General features: G+C 42.8%; 1 protein-coding gene across 1 annotated transcript; it reads left to right on the top strand.

Moving 5' to 3' along the window:
• Window positions 1-3,471: 3,471 nt before the first annotated feature.
• Window positions 3,472-21,476, top strand: LOC136628778 (granzyme A-like). Its single transcript, XM_066604877.1, has 5 exons — window positions 3,472-3,528; window positions 12,661-12,811; window positions 15,826-15,976; window positions 19,005-19,262; window positions 21,324-21,476. Exons 1-5 carry the CDS (start codon window positions 3,474-3,476, stop codon window positions 21,474-21,476), a joined length of 768 nt encoding a protein of 255 aa, XP_066460974.1. The 5' UTR covers window positions 3,472-3,473.
• The last annotated feature ends 896 nt before the right edge of the window (window positions 21,477-22,372 follow it).

Genomic DNA, 22,372 nt, shown 5'->3' with positions numbered 1-22,372 from the left:
GAAGTCCCCCGCTATCACTAGATGGCCCACAGCAAAGTGTTTCAAGGTCTCTAGTTGATGAACAAGCCACTGAATCTGGTTCGAGTTTGGAGAGTAGAGATTGGCTAGGGTAACTTTAACATTATTTAGCGTTCCTTTTAAAAATAAGACCCTGCCTTCCTCATCTCTGTATTGTGTTTCTACCGTGAATTGAATATCCTTGTGTATGTAGATAGAGACTCCCTTTGATGCCGATGAAGGGTGAATGCTGTGAAAAGCTTGGGAGAAGTGTTTACCTGGCAAATTAAAGGTTCTGTTCCCCTTAAAATGGGATTCTTGAATAAAAAGAATTTTTGTGCCATACCTTTTGGTTAGGAGCGAGACATTATGTCTTTTAGAGGGCGAATTTAGGCCTCTCACGTTGAAGGAAGTGAGCCGGAGGTCTCCCATCAGATCCTTCCTGTTCAGAAGAGAGAGCAGAGGATGAGAAGAAGAACAAAAATTCAACTAGCAACACAGCACCTCAGTACTGGTGAAAGGTGACAATTTGTGGTACCCGGTGATAGAGATGGTAGCTTAGGAGGTAAAAGGATACAAGAAGGGGAGGGGTTATACAGAGTTGTGGGTCCGGGGGAAGGGGAGGATGGGAAGGCTAATGGGATTGGGAAAGAGGAATGTAAATCGAGTAGGGTACAAGCGCAGACGATTAGGTCCGCTAACTATTACAAGTAGTACTTTGGGAGGGGGTGGGATATACTTATAGTCCCAAATCCCCTCTCCAATATGAGGGCGTACTACTGGGGGTGTGTAGAGCCAGTGACTCAATCGGAATCAAAAAAGCTCAACACAGCCTGGTCTGACAGGCACCCTCATGGGCCCCTTGGGCTGATCATGGGGTATACATATAACTATATCTTAGTGTAACGGCAAAACAATATTACTCAAGTTCTTGAAATAGGCTTAGGGAGAACAGGAACATGGATACGGAACATCCAACCTGGAACACGAAAGCCTCCCTACGGAGGCGAGAGCGAGAGCCCGGGCTGGAATTAGTTATGTCCTGACGGGGAAACAGGACTCGCAGCCGGGTCTCTAAAACTCTCCGATTTGAAATGTAGCGAGTTTCAGTCGTTGAACTCGCCTGCTGGCCTGCATCGGCAATGGTGACCCTCCTACCCTGTCCATGGGGTCACCAGGTAGGGATTCTCAGACAAAAGACTCCTTTGCTGCCAGATCTCAAGGAAAGTCCTCTCTTGACTTTTTCTTTTTCCCTCTAGGGGATTTAGTGCTACCAGAGGCTTGCCCCCCCCCCTCCGGTGCCTTCAGCGGGTGGAAGTGAGGGAGGTCCGGAAGTGGCTGCCAGCAGGGAAGGGAGATAGGTTCAATTTCTAGTAACAGCCAGACTTTTTCCAGGTCTTCCTGTGAGCGAACGTTGACTCTCTTACTCTTATATGAGAAGCCAAGACCAAACGGGAAAAGCCAGGCGTATTTTATGTCTCTCTCCCTGAGAACCTCCAAGAGGGGGCGTAGGAGATGGCGCTTGGCTAGTGTAGTAGGCGCTAAGTCCTGAAATATAAGCAGAGATGCATCTGCATAGGGCACAGACCTATGGGCTCTGGCAGCTTTCAGTAAGGCGAGGGTGTCTGGGAAGGAGAGGAGCCTGCAGATTATATCCCTCGGAGGCTCTGCATCGCTTGGCGGGGGTCTCAATGCCCTGTGTACTCTCTCAATCGAGATGGAGGCGGCTCTCTCAGCACCTAATAGAGACACAAAGATTTCTTTGGCGACTTTATATAGAGAGTCTCCTGTAAAAGCTTCAGGGAGACCTTTGATACGCAGATTATTGCGCCTGTTCCTGTTCTCAAGATCTTCCTGTAACAGTAAAGCTCTGTTTAGATGTGCCTGCTGCTCTTTCAAAGCTTGCTCTAACTGTTGTGCATGAGAGATAACTGCCGAGGAGGAGGACTCCAGATCTTCCAGTCTGTGCCCCATCTGCTTAAACTCCTCTTTAATCTCTGCAAGGTCTGTGCTGATGGGGCGCAGGGCTTGAGAAATCAGGTTCCTCATGAACCCTTTTGAAATGGATTCACAATCTTCCCCATCTGAGGAAGCTCCCTCCTCCTCCCCCTTACTGTGAGATGAGATGAGCTCCCGGGCCAGTGCCATCTTGGAGGGAGGCCTCGGTGAGTGAGCGCTCTTCTCCCTGAAGAAGCGCTGCATATCGGGCTGCACTTTTGCTGGGCGGGGGGTCCCTTGATGTTCCGTGCTCCTGTCCCTTGTTGTTTTCCCCATAATTGCGGCTGCTTGCTGCTGTAAAGAGGCCTGAGTGGTGCTGCTTAGATGGAGCACTTCCCTCACACTTCCATCTTGCTCAGCGTCCAGGCCGCGCCCCAAGTCGTCCTTTTTGTGAGAACTGACAGAGATGAGGAGAATTTGTAATATATGGGCACTGTAATACACTTTTCATTTGGGCAACTTATGGCATTCTCTGGGTACTGATCTGTATGCGATGGACACTCTTTGGTTCGGTGTGGGGAAAGTCAAGCTTCCCAAAGAAGAACATCAATGTGCGTTTTCAAACTTACTGCCATTATTGTCATACAGGTCCACCGCCCAAATAATAGTGCAAACAGATACTATATGCAGCACACAGTTGGTGTTATACATTGCCCAGAGTGCCACTCTGTATCCATACATTTCTATATAGTGCCCCACATAAGCTATTCACTGTTTCATGTAGTGCTAAAAAGTAGCCAGTGAGTGCTATATTTTGTCCACAGAGGACATATAATGCATAGTCCCTACAACGAACTATACAGTGCCATCATAGAGCTATATAGTATCTATATACTGTAGTGCTCAGAGTGGGACATACTTTGGCCCCAGAGTGCTATATCCACATAGTAGCGGCATACTGTGTCAGCATAATTCCATAAAGCACTCACAGCATCGTGCTGTGCCCGGAGTCCCATATGATACACAGTTATATAGGGGAAAATTTATCACAACAAAAGTGGCCTAAAAAGACACAAAGGTAGGTGTAAGCTTTTACTACGCAAAAGATTTGTTACTTTTTGAAATTAACATCTCTCTCACCAGTTTTAAGGAAATGTGGTATGCCTTAGTGTGAGAGGGCAATGCTACCCTGGCCTGTCAGATTCATGTATAATTTATGCCAGAAACTAGGAGTAAATCATATCAGGCTTAATAGCTGGCTTAATTTCTTTTTGGCGCACAGACAACCCAAGATGCTCTTAATGTAATATGTCGTGTGCGTGTGATGTCATTCCTGCTGAGTAGGAGGAGTCATAGCGCATGCACCTGAAGCCTCAATGCTGTGCAGCCAAGCCATATTTGGAACGCTTTATGTTTCCAGCAGCCAGACCTGGAGACATACATCAACATAGAAGAGGGCATTTTTAGCAGAAGAAGGAGGGAGAGAGCCCGACAAATATGAACCGCTCATCCAACGGTCCAAGGTTAAATAACACACAATGCGGGAAGGCTTTCTGTGGCTTTATCTAGAGATAGGAGTCACAGTGCATAGAGGTAAGAATACTGTTATGTCATTATTCAGTTGCTCATACATCAGTTTAGAGATCGGAGTGTAGGGGCCCAGTACTTCATCCTGGCCCCCTCCATAAATGTCATACATGTATGTCTTGTATTGAATCACTGTGCAAAGCTGTCTTGTCATTTGCAGTGTGAGTGTTGCACAGCTGCAGCGCTTGAGAGGTTAAAGGGGTTGTCCCGCGAAACAAAGTTGAGGAATACACTTCTGTATGGCCATATTAATGCACTTTGTAATGTACATTGTGCATTAATTATGAGCCAAACAGAAGTTATTTACTTACCTGTTCCGTTGCTAGCGTCCCCGTCTCCATGGTGCCGTCTAATTTTCAGCGTCTAATCGCCCGATTAGACGCGCTTGCGCAGTCCGGTCTTCTCCGTGTTGAATGGGGCTGCTCGTGCTGGAGAGCTGCTCCTCGTAGCTCCGCCCCGTCATGTGTGCCGATTCCAGCCAATCAGGAGGCTGGAATCGGCAATGGACCGCACAGAAGACCTGCGGTCCACCGAGGGTGAAGATCCCGGCGGCCATCTTCGCAAGGTAAGTAAGAAGTCACCGGAGCGCGGGGATTCGAGTAAGTACTATCCGTTTTTTTTTTTCAACCCCTGCATCGGGTTTGTCTCGCGCCGAACGGGGGGGGCTATTGAAAAAAAAAAAACCCGTTTCGGCGCGGGACAACCCCTTTAACTCTAATAAAATCCAAAGCACACATGTAACTGTATCAGGTATGCCATGTCATGTGGTATGAGAGAGATGATAAAAATGAGTCATTGTGAGAAGGAAGGGAGTCCACGTCTTCAGGAGTTGGGTGGTATAGGAGGTCTGGGCACATGGGGGCACACTCAGTCCTTGTGTGCTGAAGCATGGAGGAGAAGGAGAGATTTTCCCGTGCTGCTATGATTGGATGCTAAATGAAGTGAGCCCCAGAGAGAAAGAGGGAGAGAAGGAGAGAGCATCAGTAAGTCTGCGGCATTGTACAAGGCCCAGTGCAGAGGTACTAGTGATTTTATTTGTCTTCCTATGCGGCTGTCTGAAGTCTGGATCACCACGTAGAGGTACACCCTGTTTGTCTGTCACACCCACGCATCACTAAGGCCGGGTGGAGGTACTACGAGTCAAGAATCTAAAGTTTATTCATTTACCTGCACTGAAAAGTCTGTCATTATACTGCCTTGTATTGTTTTGATTATTTTCCAAGTAAAGTTATTGTCGGGCTCTGACCATTCCCAGAGACCCATGGTACTGCAAAGACTGTCTGTGGCTGCATTTATTTGCCCAGGATCATACTGGTGGGAACGGTGGAGTCACCCGTGACAATCACCCAACCCCTGTTATACAGTTTGGTGGGCATTCCCTGTCCTAGGGGTGTCTGAGGTGGGCTGCAGTGCTACTCTGGCCTTGGCTGCGTGTTTCCCTCCGGGATGGAGCATGGTAGGTGCCACCGTGGCAAGTCAGCACTCTACCCTCCCAACTTCCCACATATGTCAGTCGTCCGGGGTCTCTCGATGGGACACTGCAAGAGCTCCAGGAAGATAATTTGTATATTCCTGGTACATTCTGGGAAGAGTGAAGAGTTGCTGTGATCAGGAAGACTGCTAGGTTTAACTAGGTCAAGCTGCTCGAAAGACATCGCCAGAACAGAGATTGGAGTTCCAGGAAGATAATTTGGATATAATTTGAAGTTTTACATTTAGTAGCATCTTATAGGTTATATATCACCACTAGAATTCTTGACTTTTAGAAGTTTGGAAGTGGACATCAACTATCAACATGGGAGTAGTGAGTAGCCGTATCCTATTTGTTTACAGATCTACCAGAATAAAAGCCAAACTTCACCTGCCAGAAAGTGCAAAGTCTTCAAGACAGAATAGCTACAATGAAACTCATTAAGGAAGATGACGATTTCCCTGACAGCAGAAGAAAGTCTTTAAGATGTTGAAGGAAAATAATTTTTTAGTGTACCTGCCATGGAATAAGGAGTTGGAACAGGATTCTAGAGGTGAACAACTGGATATGTCGATGGTGCCGTCAGCAAAGATTTGCTGACATAATCTTTGAAAAAATCTTTGGAAAAGTGCAAATGTTGTCCCTAGCTTCAAAAAAGGGAAGAAGGTGGATTCAGGAAACTACAGGCTTGTAAGCCTGACTTCTATACCAGGAGAGATCATTAAACAAATCACTGGGGAACAAAATAAAAAATTTTAATGATGCCAGAAATTTTAGACTTTATTCTGGGCATTTTTGTGCCGCTGATTCCGAAAATACCATACATTTCGTTCTAGGAGCTCTGGTTTTTGAGATATCCCTGATGTCATTATCTATTTTTGTTATATTTACTTTATTTTCCTGCTAGTATTTGCTTATTAGTAGTACATATAATACATATTGCCACCACTTGGTTTGATGAAACAATGTGTAAAGACATTGAAGAAAAATTAAATGTGTTTCGGCTACAAATTTAGATAATTTCCTGCAATGAGCATGGAGAAGCTAAAAACAGGTAAATTTGAAGGACCACAAATCCGGGAACTCATGAAAAACCAGCATTTGCAGGCTTCAGTGGACAACTTTCAGGCGCGGTCGTTGGTTTGTATGGTTGTAAAGCATTTACTTGGGAACTATAGGGCCGCAAACTGCGGTGAACTTGGGGAGAATGCCCTCACTTCTGTTGTTGAACACTTGGTTGTAACATGAATATCAAATTGCACAACATGCAGTCATTTTAGATTGATTTACAGATTGTCTTGGTGATGTACCAAGAAAAAAGTACAGTGGAAGAACAGGACTGCAGATGATGGGATACACATATGATGGCGGACTACTGGTGAAACATTCAGAGCGAATGTCCAGGAACATCTCATTGCAGGAATTCACAAAAATATAGTTTCATCAACATCTCAATAAAGAAACTTTTATATTATCTATGTTCTAGGCTTTTTGGAATTTATCTTTTTACCTTCAGCTTTTGATTGGCAGTCATTACATGTATAAAACAATATATGTACATGTATACATTTATACTTGTTGTGCTTGATGCTGTCAACGCTGATACTGGCACAGATATCAACCAACTGAAAGAAGCAGTGCAAAACCGAAAAACATGGAGGGAGCTCGCCTTTAGGGTAGCTGAGGGTTGTGAATGACTAAATGGCTAACAACAACATACATTTATGGACATATGTCATATCTTGATAAGCAGACCTAAATCACAGAAGATCCCTTAAAACTATAATATTTTATTCCTATTACATTAAAACACATATATTGTGCTCAAGACACTCATCAACTGATGAAAAGGTAAGACAAGAACAGAACACAACACACGTGCTAATGAATGTCACGGTGTTACCACATAAAGGAAGTATAATTTTAGACTCAATTTATACGTCTCCGATATGGCTACGCAGTTCTCGTGCCATAGAAACTTCCCATTAGAGGGACAATATACACATGGAGGGATAGGACGTCGCCAATCTCCCTAGTTGTATCTCCCATATATCTGAGATATTATAATGTGATATGTTAGATATTATAGGATATTGTCCCAGTTTTTTCTAATATTCATATGTAATTAGCCTGAGAAAACAAAAAATTCTAGACCTCAGTGAGTTGATGTAATCACTGACTGAATCGAGACATTTAATGATTGATTCAAAATAAGTAGTTCGAGTGGTTCAATGCATTTCAGTCGGACCCACGACTTTTCAAGAACCGGGTGGTCAATTGTTTAAAATACATATGATTGATACATATCAATCATTAAATGTCTCGATTCAGTCAGTGATTACATCAACTCACTGAGGTCTAGAATTTTTTGTTTTCTCAGGCTAATTACATATGAATATTAGAAAAAACTGGGACAATACCCTATAATATCTAACATATCACACTATAATATCCCAGATATATGGGAGATACAACTAGGGAGATTGGCGACGTCCTATCCCTCCATGTGTATATTGTCCCTCTAATGGGAAGTTTCTATGGCACGAGAACTGCGTAGCCATATCGGAGACGTATAAATTGAGTCTAAAGTGATACTTCCTTTATGTGGTAACACCGTGACATTCATTAGCACGCGTGTTGTGTTCTGTTCATTGTTGTTTTGTTTTTGTCTTACCTTTTCATCAGTTGATGAGTGTCTTGAACCCAATATGTGTGTTTTAATGTAATAGGAATAAAATATTATAGTTTTAAGGGATCTTCTGTGATTTGGGCATTTTATAAATTAGTTCCCTCTGCCTCTGTGATTCTCTGATAAGCAGACCTGATGCAGAAAAGCTAATGCCATTTTTAGAATCTATGACCCTAAAATATCCCCAAAAAGTTCTAACATCTTAGTCACCAAAAATTGTGCTCCCCAGTGATTAAATCGCATATATGCAAGTACTTGGATGAGAATGGAGTGATTAAGCAGAGCCAGCATGGGTTTGTAACAAACAAGTCATGCCAGACTAATTTAATTTCTTTTTATGACAAAATCACCAACTGAGTTAATCAGGGTCATGCAGTCCATATAGTATATCTTGACTTTAGTAAAGCATTTGGCAAAGTATATCATGCCTTACTTATTGAAAAAATTACCAAATGTAGTATTGAGAAGGCAACTGTTAGGTGGATTCAGAACTGGCTGAATGATCGTACTCAAAGAGTGATCATAAATGGCTGCACATTCAAGTGGAAGAATGTATCAAGTGGGGTACCACAAGGCTCTGTCCTAGGCCCAGTGTTGTTCAACATTCTTATAAATGATCTGGAGGAGGGAATTGATGGGAAACTGATCAAATTTGCAGACGACACAAAGCTAGGAGTTATAGCTAACACTAGGGAAGACATAGAGAGAGGATTCAAAAAGATCTATAAAAGCTTGAAAAGTGGGCGACGACTAACAGAATGGTATTTAACAAGGAGAAATGCAAGGTCCTACATCTGGACAAGAAAAATGAAAAAAGCACATACAGAATGGGAGGAATTGGGCTAAGCAGACTTGGGTATACTAATAGATCTCAAACTGAACATCAATTAACAGTGTGATGCAACAGACAAAAAGACAAACACAATTCTGGGATGTATTAAGAGAAGCATAGAGTCTAGATCACGTGAGGTCATCATCCCCCTCTACTCTTCCTTAGTCAGACCTCATCTGGAATACTGTGTCCTGTTCTGGGCACCCAATTTAAGAAAGACATAGACAAACTGGAACAAGTTCAGAGAAGAGATAACAGGATGGTAAGCGGTCTTCAAATCATGTCCTTTGATGAATGGTTAAAGGGAATGTGTAGCTTGCAAAAAAGAAGGCTGAGAGGAGACTTAATAGCTGTCTACAAATATCTGAAGGGCTGTCACAGTGTAGTGGGATCAGCCCTATTCTTATTTGCACTAGGAAAGACTTGAAGCAATGATGTGAAACTGAAAGGAAGGAGACACAGATTAGATATTAGAAAACACTTTCTGACAGTGAGGGGAATCAATGAGTGGAACAGGTTACCACGGGAGGTGGTGAGTTCTACTTCAAGGAAGTCTTCAAACAGAGGCCGGACAGACATCTGTCTGGGATGATTTAGTGATTCTGCATTGAGCAGGAGATCGGACCAGATGATCCTGGAGGTCCCTTCCAACTCTACCATTTTATGAGTCTAATAGGCAAAATTTTGCTGACAGACTTCCTTTAAGTAACATACTAGCTTTTTTATGTGGGTCATTACAGATGCGGCAATACGAAATTTGCAATGATTTTTTCGCTGTCATGGTTTTTAAAAAAGTAAAGGGGAAAGAGTAGGGGTTCAGCCTTTTTATATATATTTTTATATTTTTTTCCTTTTTTTAATATTTTTGTTTTCCAACCAGAGAACTTGAATTTAATTGGTACTAATTTTACTTATAATACACTTCATTACATCAATATTGCAGTGTATTAGATTTGGTTGTGAGACCCTGTTTTTGGCTGAGCCTAATAGGCCTCTTTTCATGGCAGAATCTGAGGCCATTTTCATGCCTCCAGGTTTCATAGTAACCAATCGGCACCCCTCCCTTTACATCGCTAAGGTCTAATGAATAACGGCAGAAGACCCCTCCTAGTGTCAGCCTTTTACATCTCGTGGTGACATAAACCCTTTACATGCTGTGGTCAAACAGCTGGAAATGGTGATTTCTTTGCTCCCAGCTGATAGAGCTGGAACTCTACTAACAAGGGAGACCTGTGTTGAATGTATTCCAGTGCATCATAGAAAGGCGTGTTGATTGAAATAAGGCCTATTGGTGAGAACTGGAAAAAGGCGTATGGGTGGTCACTAAGGGGTTAAAGACAAAACCTAATAGTAAACCAGCATGCACATGGTTACAGGGTGTATTTTCCATTTCTGATTAAATCAGTGGTTCTGTGGCACACTGTATAGATAAATCCTGTATATTACAGTATATAAAGACCCGCAGCTTGACACATGCACATAGACTGTCCTTTGCAGCTACCAGTCATGAAACCTTTCTACAGTCTGTTTCTCCTTGCAGCTTGTCTGCTGACTTCTGAAGGTAAGAGTTATAGGATTGATAACATAATGAAGTTGTGTACCCTTTACAGTAAAATGGGTATTGCGGGTATTTAACATATTTCAGTACTGGTGACCTATCCTCAGCATAGGTCCTCAGTAGGCGATTGGCAGGGGTCCACTGCTTGGCAACCTCAGTGATCACCTGATGGCAGCTCCTGCGCTCACTACAGCATGTCCTGATATCCACATTTTGATTGCAGTTGGAAGTGTATTTCCAACTGAAATCAAATCAAGGGCCGAGATTGGGTAATGAGTGGCGGACCCCCTTCGATTAACTACTGTTGACCTATCCTGACAATAGGTCATCACTACTGCAAGAGGTTAACTGCCCGGAATAGCCTTTCAAGAATTATGCTTCATCTAGATACGCTCCCAAGTTCTCTGAAGTCTTTGTCTGCACCCATTGAGGTTTATAGGGCTGCACTGTGCCTTAGTAAGTCTTTGATTTTAGAGGATTTATTTGTTGGAATCACACAGGATCTGATATACATACAATAATGAAATGTTCTATATGTTGCTTCTAGTATTGCAACTGAGGGTGGGGGATACCTCCAAAATCCTAGCATATAGAGGCACCATACGGAGTGCCTATAGCTTCACTGTACAGTCTCAAGCATGATGGCACGGTCTTATGTTTGGGAACCAGTGAGACTATAGGACAAAAAGTATCAAGAACTCTATAAGTGCAGTAGAAAATATACAAAGGTTTCCTCTGGATCAATATTGGATGAAGGGGGGGTAAAAGGCTGAACTTTATGTGCCCAAGTCTTTTTTCAGCTTAAAATGCTATGTTAACTTATTTCGCAGTGGTAGTAGTCTATTTAATAATAATAATAATAATAATAATTGTGGTATTTGTATAGCGCCAACTTATTACGCAGCGCTTTCAGGTAATTATTACTTAATTACCCCCCACCAAGTTGGGTTCTCATTTTACCGACCTCGGAAGGATGGAAGGCTGAGTCAACCTTGAGCCGGCTACCTGACGCATGTGGGGATTGAACTTGCAACCTCCAGGTCGTAGGCAAGAGCTTACACTCTGCACCACACGAGGCTCATAATTTTATATCGCCCTTCACAGAGTAGACTAGTAAGTTAAAACTAAATTTTATTTGATAATTTATCAAAAAACATATAGCACCATTAGGGCACACCGTATGACTTGCCTGCGTGCGTCAGGACGTCACCACGCTAATGGAGATCTCTGTATCTACCGCCATCGCAGCGGCCACCACGTACTTACGCACCTGACGTCATCACGCCACGCGCTGCTGCGGTGGCCGTAGATACAGAGCTCTCAATCGGCGTGGTGACGTCCTGACGCACGCAGGCAAATCACAACCTATGTCATCAAGGTAGCAATACTAGACGCGGCAAATCAAGACCGTGGCAGCTACCGATGGGTGGAACTTGAGGAGGAGTCCTCTGTATGTTACCAAGGTGACCACGATAAACAAGTCACTATCAATAAAGGACTTTTTAGCACATATTGGCCCCTTTTTCTTGCGATCTTCGCGCAGTTCAACCCAAAGGCATAAATTAACCCTGATAAACCAGAGAACGACAGTCTGCATTTGAGCGATGCCCTGATACTGAGAACCCTTTTGGTCCTCATGAGGGGGATGGAGACATATAATCCCCAACCCATGGGTGGTTCCCAAGATGCTATTTTAGCTATGCAATCCCTGGAGGCTGGATGACACTCTAGTCCACCATCAGGGCTATGAGTGGTTTGTTATTTTATTTACCCTCCATTGGGGGAAAAGCTAAGGGAAAGATATTATACTACAGAGATAGGCCTATTATGCCGTAGCAACCAGTTAGGGTCATTATGCCACAGCAACTGGTCTTTGCAGGAGGAATTGATACCATTTTAGCAGTCCACTAGCTGCTACTATAACTGGCTAGCCAAACAAGCTTATTCGTCACTAATACCGCTAATCTCTGATTATGGGTGACGGATATATACCGTTATATTAGCTTGTATACTGCCTTAAGCCTAACGACATCCCTATTTAGGTTAAATATTCAAGTCGTCATATAATTATTCAGTTGGGATTGGTGTTTGTAATAACCATTCAGGGAGCTCTGCACTTGTCCCTTCAGCAGACAGATATTTCAATTGTTTGGCCACCTTTTTAAGGCACTTGCGTCTGTTTAAAGGGGTTGTGCCTAGATTAAAAATGATGCCTCATTCACAGGATAAGAGATAACTATCTGATTGGTGGGGTGTAACACTCTGGACTCCACCAAACATGAGAACAAGGGTCCCGTGTCCCTCTGTGTGAATGAAACCATGGTCGAGCATGTGCATTGCTGCTCCATTCATTTCCATGGTACTGCCAGGGACAGACGAATGCCCGACCCCCAAAGATGACAGAATTATATATTTTTTATCATCTCTCTTCACATTTTCAATACATTAGATGGTACATTGAGTTGGTTTTAATCAAGTATACTAAATCTGTACCCCAAAGCTAAAGCCTGCCACCACCTACCACCTTGTTTTTTATGGAGATGTATCCTTTGAACATACATAATACATGTCTACCATCACTCACACAGGTGCAAGTTTAAAGATTGTAAATGGACATGAAGCCCTTGCGAACTCCAGACCCTATATGGCTTTAATCATTGATACTGAGACATCAGAAACGTATTGTGGAGGAAGTTTGATCAATGCAAACTGGGTGGTAACTGCAGCTCATTGTCAATTGTAAGTATATGGAAATTGTACCGTCCCTGACACAAATAGAAGCAAATGTCAAAATGGAGACAAATGACATCACACAAGGGGAATTATCTAGCTTGCACTAAAGTGAAGCTTACAGAATTCATCAAATTGTTACTAAATACCCAAATTTACTATTTCATGTAGAACCTTAATGCAGCCATCCTCTGCCCCATGAGGCCCCATGTCCATGACTGCCGGCCGTATTGTGTTTTGTGCACAGGGGGGGTTTCTGAGTTGTATGGAATCCATTAAAATAAAATCTATCACACTGGGGGTTTGCTATGCGGTCCCTACACACTTGTCTATATTTCTTTCTTGCTGATCCAATTGCAACGCACATTTCTGCCTGTCAATGAGCAAAATCCGCATTCAAAATTTCTGACGCGATTCTGGATCTGTACAGAATTGTTTTGGAAACTGTGAACACAGATTTTGCACATTGAGAGGGTTACATCCACCTGAGAATCTGTAGGAAAATATATGGCAGAAATATACAGCTCAGCCACAGACTTGTCTTGTGGTTGTAAATGTGGAATCCAGGTGGAAAAATACGTGTTGGATTCCGATGTGTGAGCGTACCCTTACTGTGTATGTATAATGATTGTACATACCTATCTCCACGGGCGGATTGGGAACGTAAGATGGCCATGGAAAAAAGTGCCCTCACGTGGTAAGTGGGTCTTAATTACTAGCAGAGGGGGCCAACAAATGTCTAATAATTGATGCTGGATCTGTGTTAAAAGCTGAGGGGCCCAGTGGCAAAAGTTAAGGGGGGCCACATTCCTGTAATTGCTGACTGCAGTCTGTGGTCTGCTCGGAGCTTCCTGCAACATCACCGAGCCCACCAATGCAACACTAGCAATCAAGGATGTTGCTAAAGTCTGAAAAGATTAGTGGTCTGAGTAATCTCTATTATCTATCTATCTATCTATCTATCTATCTATCTATCTATCTATCTATCTATCTATCTATCTATCTATCTATCTATATATCTATCTGTCATCTCACAGGCACCATAAGACAACTTTTATAACAGTGGGCTAAGTTAGATACAACAGTTTAGCTCTAGGATACCTGAGAATAATGCAGTCACCATATAATAGTCAGACAGCAGCTCTACACGGTGATAGTTGTTCAGTGGGCGGAGGCGGAGCGCGCTGCAGATCTCTTCTGGCCACCCGCATCCATTCACTGTGAACAGGCAGTCTTCAAAGATGAACAACTGCCTGTTTACACTGAAAACGAGTCTATCACTAGTCATTTAGTTTCAGTGAACCAAAACAAAGTGACTAGCAACTACTGAGCAATTTGTTGCTCAATATTTTGTTAGGTTCCGTTCCGTGTTTACAAAGGACAAGTGCCACTGAAAATCGCTCATTTAAGAGATTTGTTTTCCTTTTTTTAGCAAATAGTTATCCCACGTAAAGCTGCCGTTACCTCCAGTGATCACAGGAGACATCTCTCTGATTGGGGACATCCGTTGTTTATTATTATTATTTTGCAGATCAGTATCCAGCTCAAAGTGATCCATCAAGATCCAAACCATACAGCCAGCAGTCATCTTACCTTTACCCATACCTAAAGTATACAGTGTGCAGTTATCTCACCTGTGCCCACACCTAAACATACGGCCGCAGTCATCTGTACCAGTACCCATATCTAAACCATACAAGCTGCAGTCATCTCACCAGTACCCATACCTAAACCATGCAGCCTGCAGTCATCTGTACCTGTACCCATACCTAAACCATATAGCCTGCAGACATCTCACTTGTACCCATACCTAAACCATACAGCAGCAGTCATCTGTACCCATACCTAAACCATACAGCCTGCAGTCATCTCACCTGTACCCATACCTAAACCATATGACCTGCAGTGATCTCACCTGTGCCCATGCCTATACCATACAGCCTGCAGTCATCTCACCTGTACCCATACTTAAAACATACGGCCCACATTCCTCTCACCTTCACCCATACCTAAATTATATAGCCTGCAGTCATCTATACCTGTAACCATAGTTAAATCATACAGCCTGCAGTCATCTGTATCTGTACCCATACCTGAACCATACAGTCTGCAGTCATCTGTACCTATAACCGTAGTTAAATCATATAGCCTGCAGTCATTTGCACGTGTACCCATACTTAAAGTACATAGTCTGCAGTCATTTGTACCCATATTTAAATCATACAGCCTGCAGTCATCTGCAACTGTACCCATACCTAAACCATACAACCTGAAGTCATCTGTACCTGTACCCAGGTGCATAACTATAGAGGATGCAGGGGATGCGGTTGCACCCGGGCCCAGGAACCTTTACCCATACCTAAACTATATATATTGCGCATTTTTTAATTTTGTGTTAAGTTTGCGATCATAAACAGGAGAGGCCCAGGTTATGCCAGCATGACCTGTATCACTATATGCAGGGAGATGTATAAGTTATTTCAGCTATACATATAGAATTATATACAGAAGATGTCCAGGCTATACAAATATGGTCCATATCACTATATACAGGGGATGTATACCAGTGGTACATATATAATTATATACAGTAAATACCCAGGTTACACCAGCACGGTCCATATCACCTCCCCTGCACTGCAACTCTGGGCTGTTCGGAGATTACCACATCTTCCGGTTCCGGGTCTCACCCTGTTGCTAGCACCCAACTCCTCCACCAGCTCCTCCTACACTGGGAACACGCTGCTGGGGGAGGAGTCAGGCTTAGCAGCAATGTTAGATAACAGCCTGGAGTTGCGGTGCAGTGAGTAATGCGCTGTGGTCTTTCTCCTAAGTGCTGTAGTGCAAGGGGGTCTCTGAAACTGCTGGCTTAGGGCCGGGTCACAACTGCGAACCCTGTGACCGCTATAGATATGCCACTGACTGAGACTGCACAGAAGGCCCTTCCTGTAACTCCAGGCTTTATTAATAAGCAAAAAGGTTTGTAGAAAATTTGATAAGTTCTTTCATTTAATCTTTTCTAGGCCCGCGGGTAGAGCAATGGTTGTTCTTGGAGCTCATTTAAGTCGTCTATCTGCACAGGAAGATGGAAGACAGATTTTTGATGTCGAGCAGCAAATCATCCATCCAAAATATGACAACAAAACTATTGACAATGACATAATGCTCATGAAAGTAATGATCTATTATTTCATCTTTCTATTGAATGATAGATTGTATAGCGAAAAAAGACCATAAGCTTAATTGGCCATACACATGAGATAAGTGTCCGGCTAACCTGCCAGTCTCATGTGTATAGGGATGCCCCAACTGTGCCTGAGACGGAAGATGTCTTGGGGACAGTTGTGGCATCAAACTTTTCCCCTGGTAATGAGGGATAATTTGTATTGGATTTCAATATGTCAGTTCTTCGTTTCCACAAAAGACAAGATGCTTCCAGAGGGGTCCAGCCATAGCTTATTCCCTTATTCCAATTGAAATAAACACTGACACTTTGTTTAGCCACTACATGTATAGTGGGAGAAATAGCTTCCGGCTGGTAGTAATGCTCAGCTATAGTCACACAGGCATCTGTGTGTCATATGGGAAAAACTGCACCTGCACTAGAGATGACAGTTGCAGGCACAGTGCAGAAGGGAGCTCTGTATTCAACTACTAGTAATTATTAGGAAATTAAATAATAGCAGCAGTGTTTCTGGCACCACACAGCTCTACTACATGGAAATGTTACAGACACACACAGCTCTGCTACATGCGCTCATCGCACACACACATAGCTCTGAATCGTCCGCATTTCACAGAAACACACAGCTCTGCTACATTTCATATGCATATCAAAGACAAACACAGCTCTGCTACATTACATGCACATGTCACGTGACATACAGTCGACCTGTGCTGCTTTAGGATCTGTAATGATGTCACGGTCATGTGACTCAGAATCCTCTCACACAAGAAACTGATCACATGATGGTGACATAATCATTGGTCTGCTGTCGAGCTGTGCAGGTTTTTAATAAAGTGAAGCACCAGTGATGACGTCAGCCTCCTGTGATCAGGGGCAGAGGTCAGAGCCTGGGTTACTGATCACATGACAGGGACATCATCAGAGGTACTGTGAGCGCTCGGCTGCTGTCAAGCTATGCATGTTTTATGCTTTAGGACCTGCGATGATGTCACCATCATGTGCATGAGAAGCACTCACAAACAGACGGACAAGTCGTTGTTAGCATTTTGATGCAATAGCTGAATTTTCCTTTCTAGATGCACAGAGGTTTTCTATAAAAACTGTACAGATTAGGCTTATTAAATATATTGTAAAAATGCTTATCGCCTATTCTGTATGTTCATAAGGAAATGACGGTTACACTTTAAACACATCCAGTCCTTTCTTTCCATGAAAGTTGTTTCCAGAGGAGGCCAGCAGCAGCTTATTCCTTTATCTCAATTCAAATAAACATTGACACTTAGCTTAGTCACCATATTTATGGTGCAACCGGGACATATAGCTTCTGGCTGACAGTGATTTCAGATATATGTTCAGCTGTAGGGACGGCTCACAAGAGTGTATGTGTAAAACGCTGAGTGTACAACACAGGGTTTTACCACTGTGAGGCGGTGGTGACCAGCCATATTGCTGCGTAGAGCTCACACATCTCACGCACACTATCATGCGGTCTGGTTTAGCAATTTTTTTCTTTAATCTCCCACTGTGTCACTTAGCGACGTTGTGTATAAATGCTGCATATACTCACTGTAATTGCGTATAGTGTCTCCATAGTCTCCACGCTCTATCACGTGCAATACGCGGTACAATAGAACATGCTGCATTCTTTTTTATGCACGTATTATACAGAATAAAAAAAACACTAGTGTGAGGGGTCAAAAAAAACCAATGTAGTTTTATTGACTCCATTCACCACATATTATGCATGTGTATATCGCACATGTAATACACAATAAAACAACGCTCGTATGAACCTGTCACATAAGTTGGTTTATCAAACTTCATTGGAGGCTTAGCAATTGGTCAGTGGGGGTTTAAAAAGATAAAGTCTAATGTATATAAAATATTAGCTCACAGGATAATCTCTTAAATTCCTAAGGCCGGCTTCACACGGGTGATAAAATAGCATGAGATTTGTGCGCTGCGAGACACACAAATCTTACACAAATATGAACCCTATTCTTTTGACACCATGATGCTATGTGGGAAACAAATCGTGGCATGTTGTATCTTGTACGTGTTCTCGCATTGTAACGCCCATTGTTTAAATTAGACTGGCAGGAGAAACTCCACCTGACAGCCGGGGCGGAGGTTCCCTGCACCCCCGAAGTGAAGCGAGGCTGTTCTCACATGAAAACGCCTCGCATCCTCGGGGATTTCACATGGATGTGAGAGCAATATGTGGGCGGGATTCATAGACACATATCACGCTCGCACGTGTGAAGTTAGCGTAAGTTCACTCTCATGAATGCCGTCCGTAAAACGCTGCAATCAAAACACTGCAATTTTTATCGTCGTTTTCGAATGCAGGTTACTGAGGGGTGATGAGGTGCAATAAAAAGCATAAAAACACAGCAAGATAAAGCAGGCAGCGCTTGAAGAAGTTTGAGCGGAGGTCTGCGAGGCCCCATGGAAATCAATGGGAGAGTCGTACCACGATAAGCGTGGCATTCAAAACGCTGTGGTAAATAGTGAGAGAATGGGCTAAGGCTGCCTGTCCATGGGCGGGTTTTCATTGCGTTCCCCGCATTGCTATGGACAGTGCTTCTCCTCTGTCCACGAGCGGAGAATCATTGCGGTTCTCAGCATGCTGCGATTTGCCGCGATTCTCCGCGGTCAGCCTATCTGTCAGATAGGCTGACAGTGGAGATCAGTCTGCTGGCTCCTGCTCCTGGGCAGCGGTATCCCGCGGCGGAGATCTGCCATGGGATACCACAACGCCCGTGGACAGGCAGCCCAAAGGTTAATCTGTAACCAGGTCATGCCAAGAGGCAACCCAAAGGTTATGACTACTAGACTCCAATAATATTGGCCAATTGGCTTTACAATACTGTAGACTGGTTTGGGTCCTCGGTCACCAGATGACACCTCCCTTTCCTTTAGTCACCACCACTTCAGTCAGTCCTGAAAGACCCCAATAGAAACTTGCAAGTAGAAATTGTTTTTTTAAAACCCTTTTATTAATCTTTATTTTAGCTGTCACGTGGAGCAACGCTTGGACAAAAAGTAGGCCTTCTTTCTTTACCGAAGACATATGAGGATGTGGAAGCAGGAACGGTCTGCGAAACTGCGGGATGGGGATGGACTGAGAAGAACAAAATTGCTGATGTTCTAATGGAAGTTGAAGTCCCAGCTATAAGCAGGAAAGAATGTTATGAACATGGATCTGTGAACATAGGAGACACAAGCAAGATGTGTACTGCTGTAGGATCTAGAGGAGAGGACTCCTGCGGCGTGAGTTGGTTTATTTGGATGTTTAGGCGATTATTATTGTTCCACTACTTGTGTGGCGTTGAAATCGTAAAACATCTCTAGATATATTTAAGGATGCCAGAAGACCTTCCTGTACAGCTCCCATCGCCCACCATTACATAGTAACATAGTATGCTAGGCTGAATGAAGACGATGTCCATCTAGTTCAGCCTGTTTCAACCACACCCCCCCCCCCCCCCCCCGTTGTTGGACCAGAGGAAGACACGAAAAAAACAACAAGCCAATTTAGCTCATTTTGAGGAAACAAAAATTCCTTCCCGACTCCATATGGCAGTCAGAATAATCCTGGATCAACGTCTGAGTTCCTACCTAACTCCAAGACCCGGATCAACAACCCTGCTGGTCGCCTAATGTCTATATCCTGTAATATCGTAGCACTCTAAATAGACATCTAGTCCCCTCTTAAACTCTTCTATCGATTTTGCCATCACCACATCCTCAGACAGAGTTCCACAGTCTCACCGCTCTTACAGTAAAGAACCAGTATTGTGTATATATATTGAACAGAATGGGGCCTAATACTGAACCTAGTGGCACCCCACTAGCAACGCTGGCCCAATCAGAGTATGAACCGTTTATTACCAGCCTCTGCTTTCTATCCCTGAACCAGTTCTTTACCCAGATACGCATGTTTTCACCCAGTCTGAGCTGTCTCATTTTATATATCAGCCTTTTATGTGGCATGGTGTCAAATGCTTTAGAAGAATCCAGATATACGAGATCAATAGACTCTCCCAGGTCCAGCCTAGAACTTACTTCATCGTAGAAGCTGATCAAATTGGTCTGACATGATCAATCCCTCATGAACCCATGCTGATGAGGGGTTATACTGTTGTTTTCCTTGAGGTATTCTAGGATGGCGTCTCCCAGAAACCCTCAAATATTTTTCCCATAGTTGAAGTGAGACTTACCTGCTTGTAGTTACTTTGCATTTTTTATGTCAGGCTCAGCAAAAATGAAATGATAGAGAAACAATAAATCTGCCCTGATGTGTTTATAATGTAGTTTTTCCATAAGCAGATGTAAATGCAGTGAACAGCCATGGCTAATCCGACTTTTTTCTTCACTAATGTTTCAAAACTTGCAATGCAATAGTAGAGCCGTCTGCAGTAGGGAACACAGCGACCAGTAGGAAGTTTTTATGGTATAGTTCTAGCAAAGTTTATCTTGATACAATGTGTTAAGAAAAAGTCTTGTGTTACACATTATTTGCCTTTTCAATAGCTTTTGTTGTGTTAAATTGGTGGACTGAGATATGTAAAAATGGTTCCTCCATGGCAAAAAATATAGTGCCTATAGTCTGCAGCAGCTCCTTGTCTCCGCTGTGATGTAATGTTTACAAGTTGCAGAAGTGTGTATATAGGACCTCACAGGCTGCTCCAGTCAATGACAGAGCTCAGTTATCAGTCACTGAGTTAAGACATTGGCTGCAGCAGCCTGTGATGTCCCGTACAGAGGCTGCTGCAGCTTGTAAATACTGCATCATAGTAGAGACTTGTGGGAAGCAGGGAGAGATAAGTATAAGCTTTTTTACCATTGGGTAGCAGTTTCTATATAAAAGTTTTATCTCAGACAATTCCTTTAAGATTACTTGTTGCAGCAAGTTATCACAGTTAAAGGGGTTTTCCCATGATGTAAAATTGCCACAGCGCCACTCTGTCGTTCCTGGTTGCTGCTGACTAGGACATGTGACTGCTGCAGCCAATCACTGCCTATAGTAAGCCACTGCTGTCGCCAGTAATTGGCTGCATCAGTCACAGGAGTGCGTAGGACTATTCCTATGTGAAATCTGTATATCATTTCTAAGTGAGTGGTGTACGGTCTGCATTATCTGTGCTTGGACAACTGACAAGAAGAGATGGAAGCTACAAAGGGGAAGACAGAAATAGTGTTATTACAAATATACAGACATGATGGCTTATTCTTAAAATTTACCGGAAACCATAGCGCCACTTTCACTTTAATGCAGAAATTATGCTGAATATTGAAAAGGCCATTAATAAATTATTTTTCTCCAAACAGGGCGATTCAGGCGGCCCCTTGATTTGTGATGGCGTCTTCAGAGGAATCGTTTCTTATGGGGATGATCCTTGTGGAATGCCTAATGGAGTAGCTGTGTATACTCGTCTAACTAAGGAATACATAGAATGGATACATGAAAAAACAGCACAATAGTTCTAAAGTGTCTTCACTCTTCTGTTCCTGCTTCTTAAATCTTCAATTTATTTTGCATAAATTAACTTTCTCCAAATAAGAGTCATAATCGGAGGAATCAATAAATTTCTTATGCCACCTAATAAAGCTATATTCCCCTGTCGGCAAATAAATGGTAATGCATAATGAAAAGTTCTGTATTTTTCCCATTTACTTTCTGCATACATTGCGAACTGTTTTCAAGATCTTTGCTTGCTGAGATTGAATCGGACGTTTCATTGTTAACTCACGTGGAATAAAATTCTGTTCTGTCAATGTAACCATGACATAAGTACATGGGTTTTTACAGTAACCGGCTGTGTACCTGTGTGTCCATCACAGGACTCTGGAATGGTAATATCTAGGAGTCAACAATGGAAGCTCCTGGCTGATGACAGCAACAGAGATTTTGAAAGCTGTTAGGAATTGATATAGAAAGTACATTGGAAACTTTTATAACTTTCTATTCAAAGAATAAACCTTCATTTGGTGACAGCGGAAGACGCTTTTAACTCTCCCATTGCTAGTGATAGCGCTTTGCTGGCTCTACTTTCTGCCATATTTCACAGTATGTAATAATATCTATATAATTATACTATTCATCATTATCCCTTCTCTAGAAATATTGTAAAGGTACTCTTTTGTGAATATACAACCCAACAGACATATCATTATCAGCAGTTGTTGATGACCAACATCTTCATCTGAGTTACATGATTCTTCGTTAGGAATATTTTCTCGAATCACTACTTCATACTTCCATCAGGTTTCGCTTCCTTTAGTACATTTCCATGCTTATTTGGTTGTTTTGGGGGTATTAAGGAGCCTCCAAAAAAATCCAACCTGTCTGATCCAACTTTTCTAGCCGTGTAGGCCAC

Source organism: Eleutherodactylus coqui, chromosome 5, assembly GCF_035609145.1.
Source record: "Eleutherodactylus coqui strain aEleCoq1 chromosome 5, aEleCoq1.hap1, whole genome shotgun sequence".
Classification (NCBI taxonomy): Eukaryota; Metazoa; Chordata; class Amphibia; order Anura; family Eleutherodactylidae; genus Eleutherodactylus; species Eleutherodactylus coqui.
This window is presented reverse-complemented; position numbering and strand designations above follow the sequence as displayed.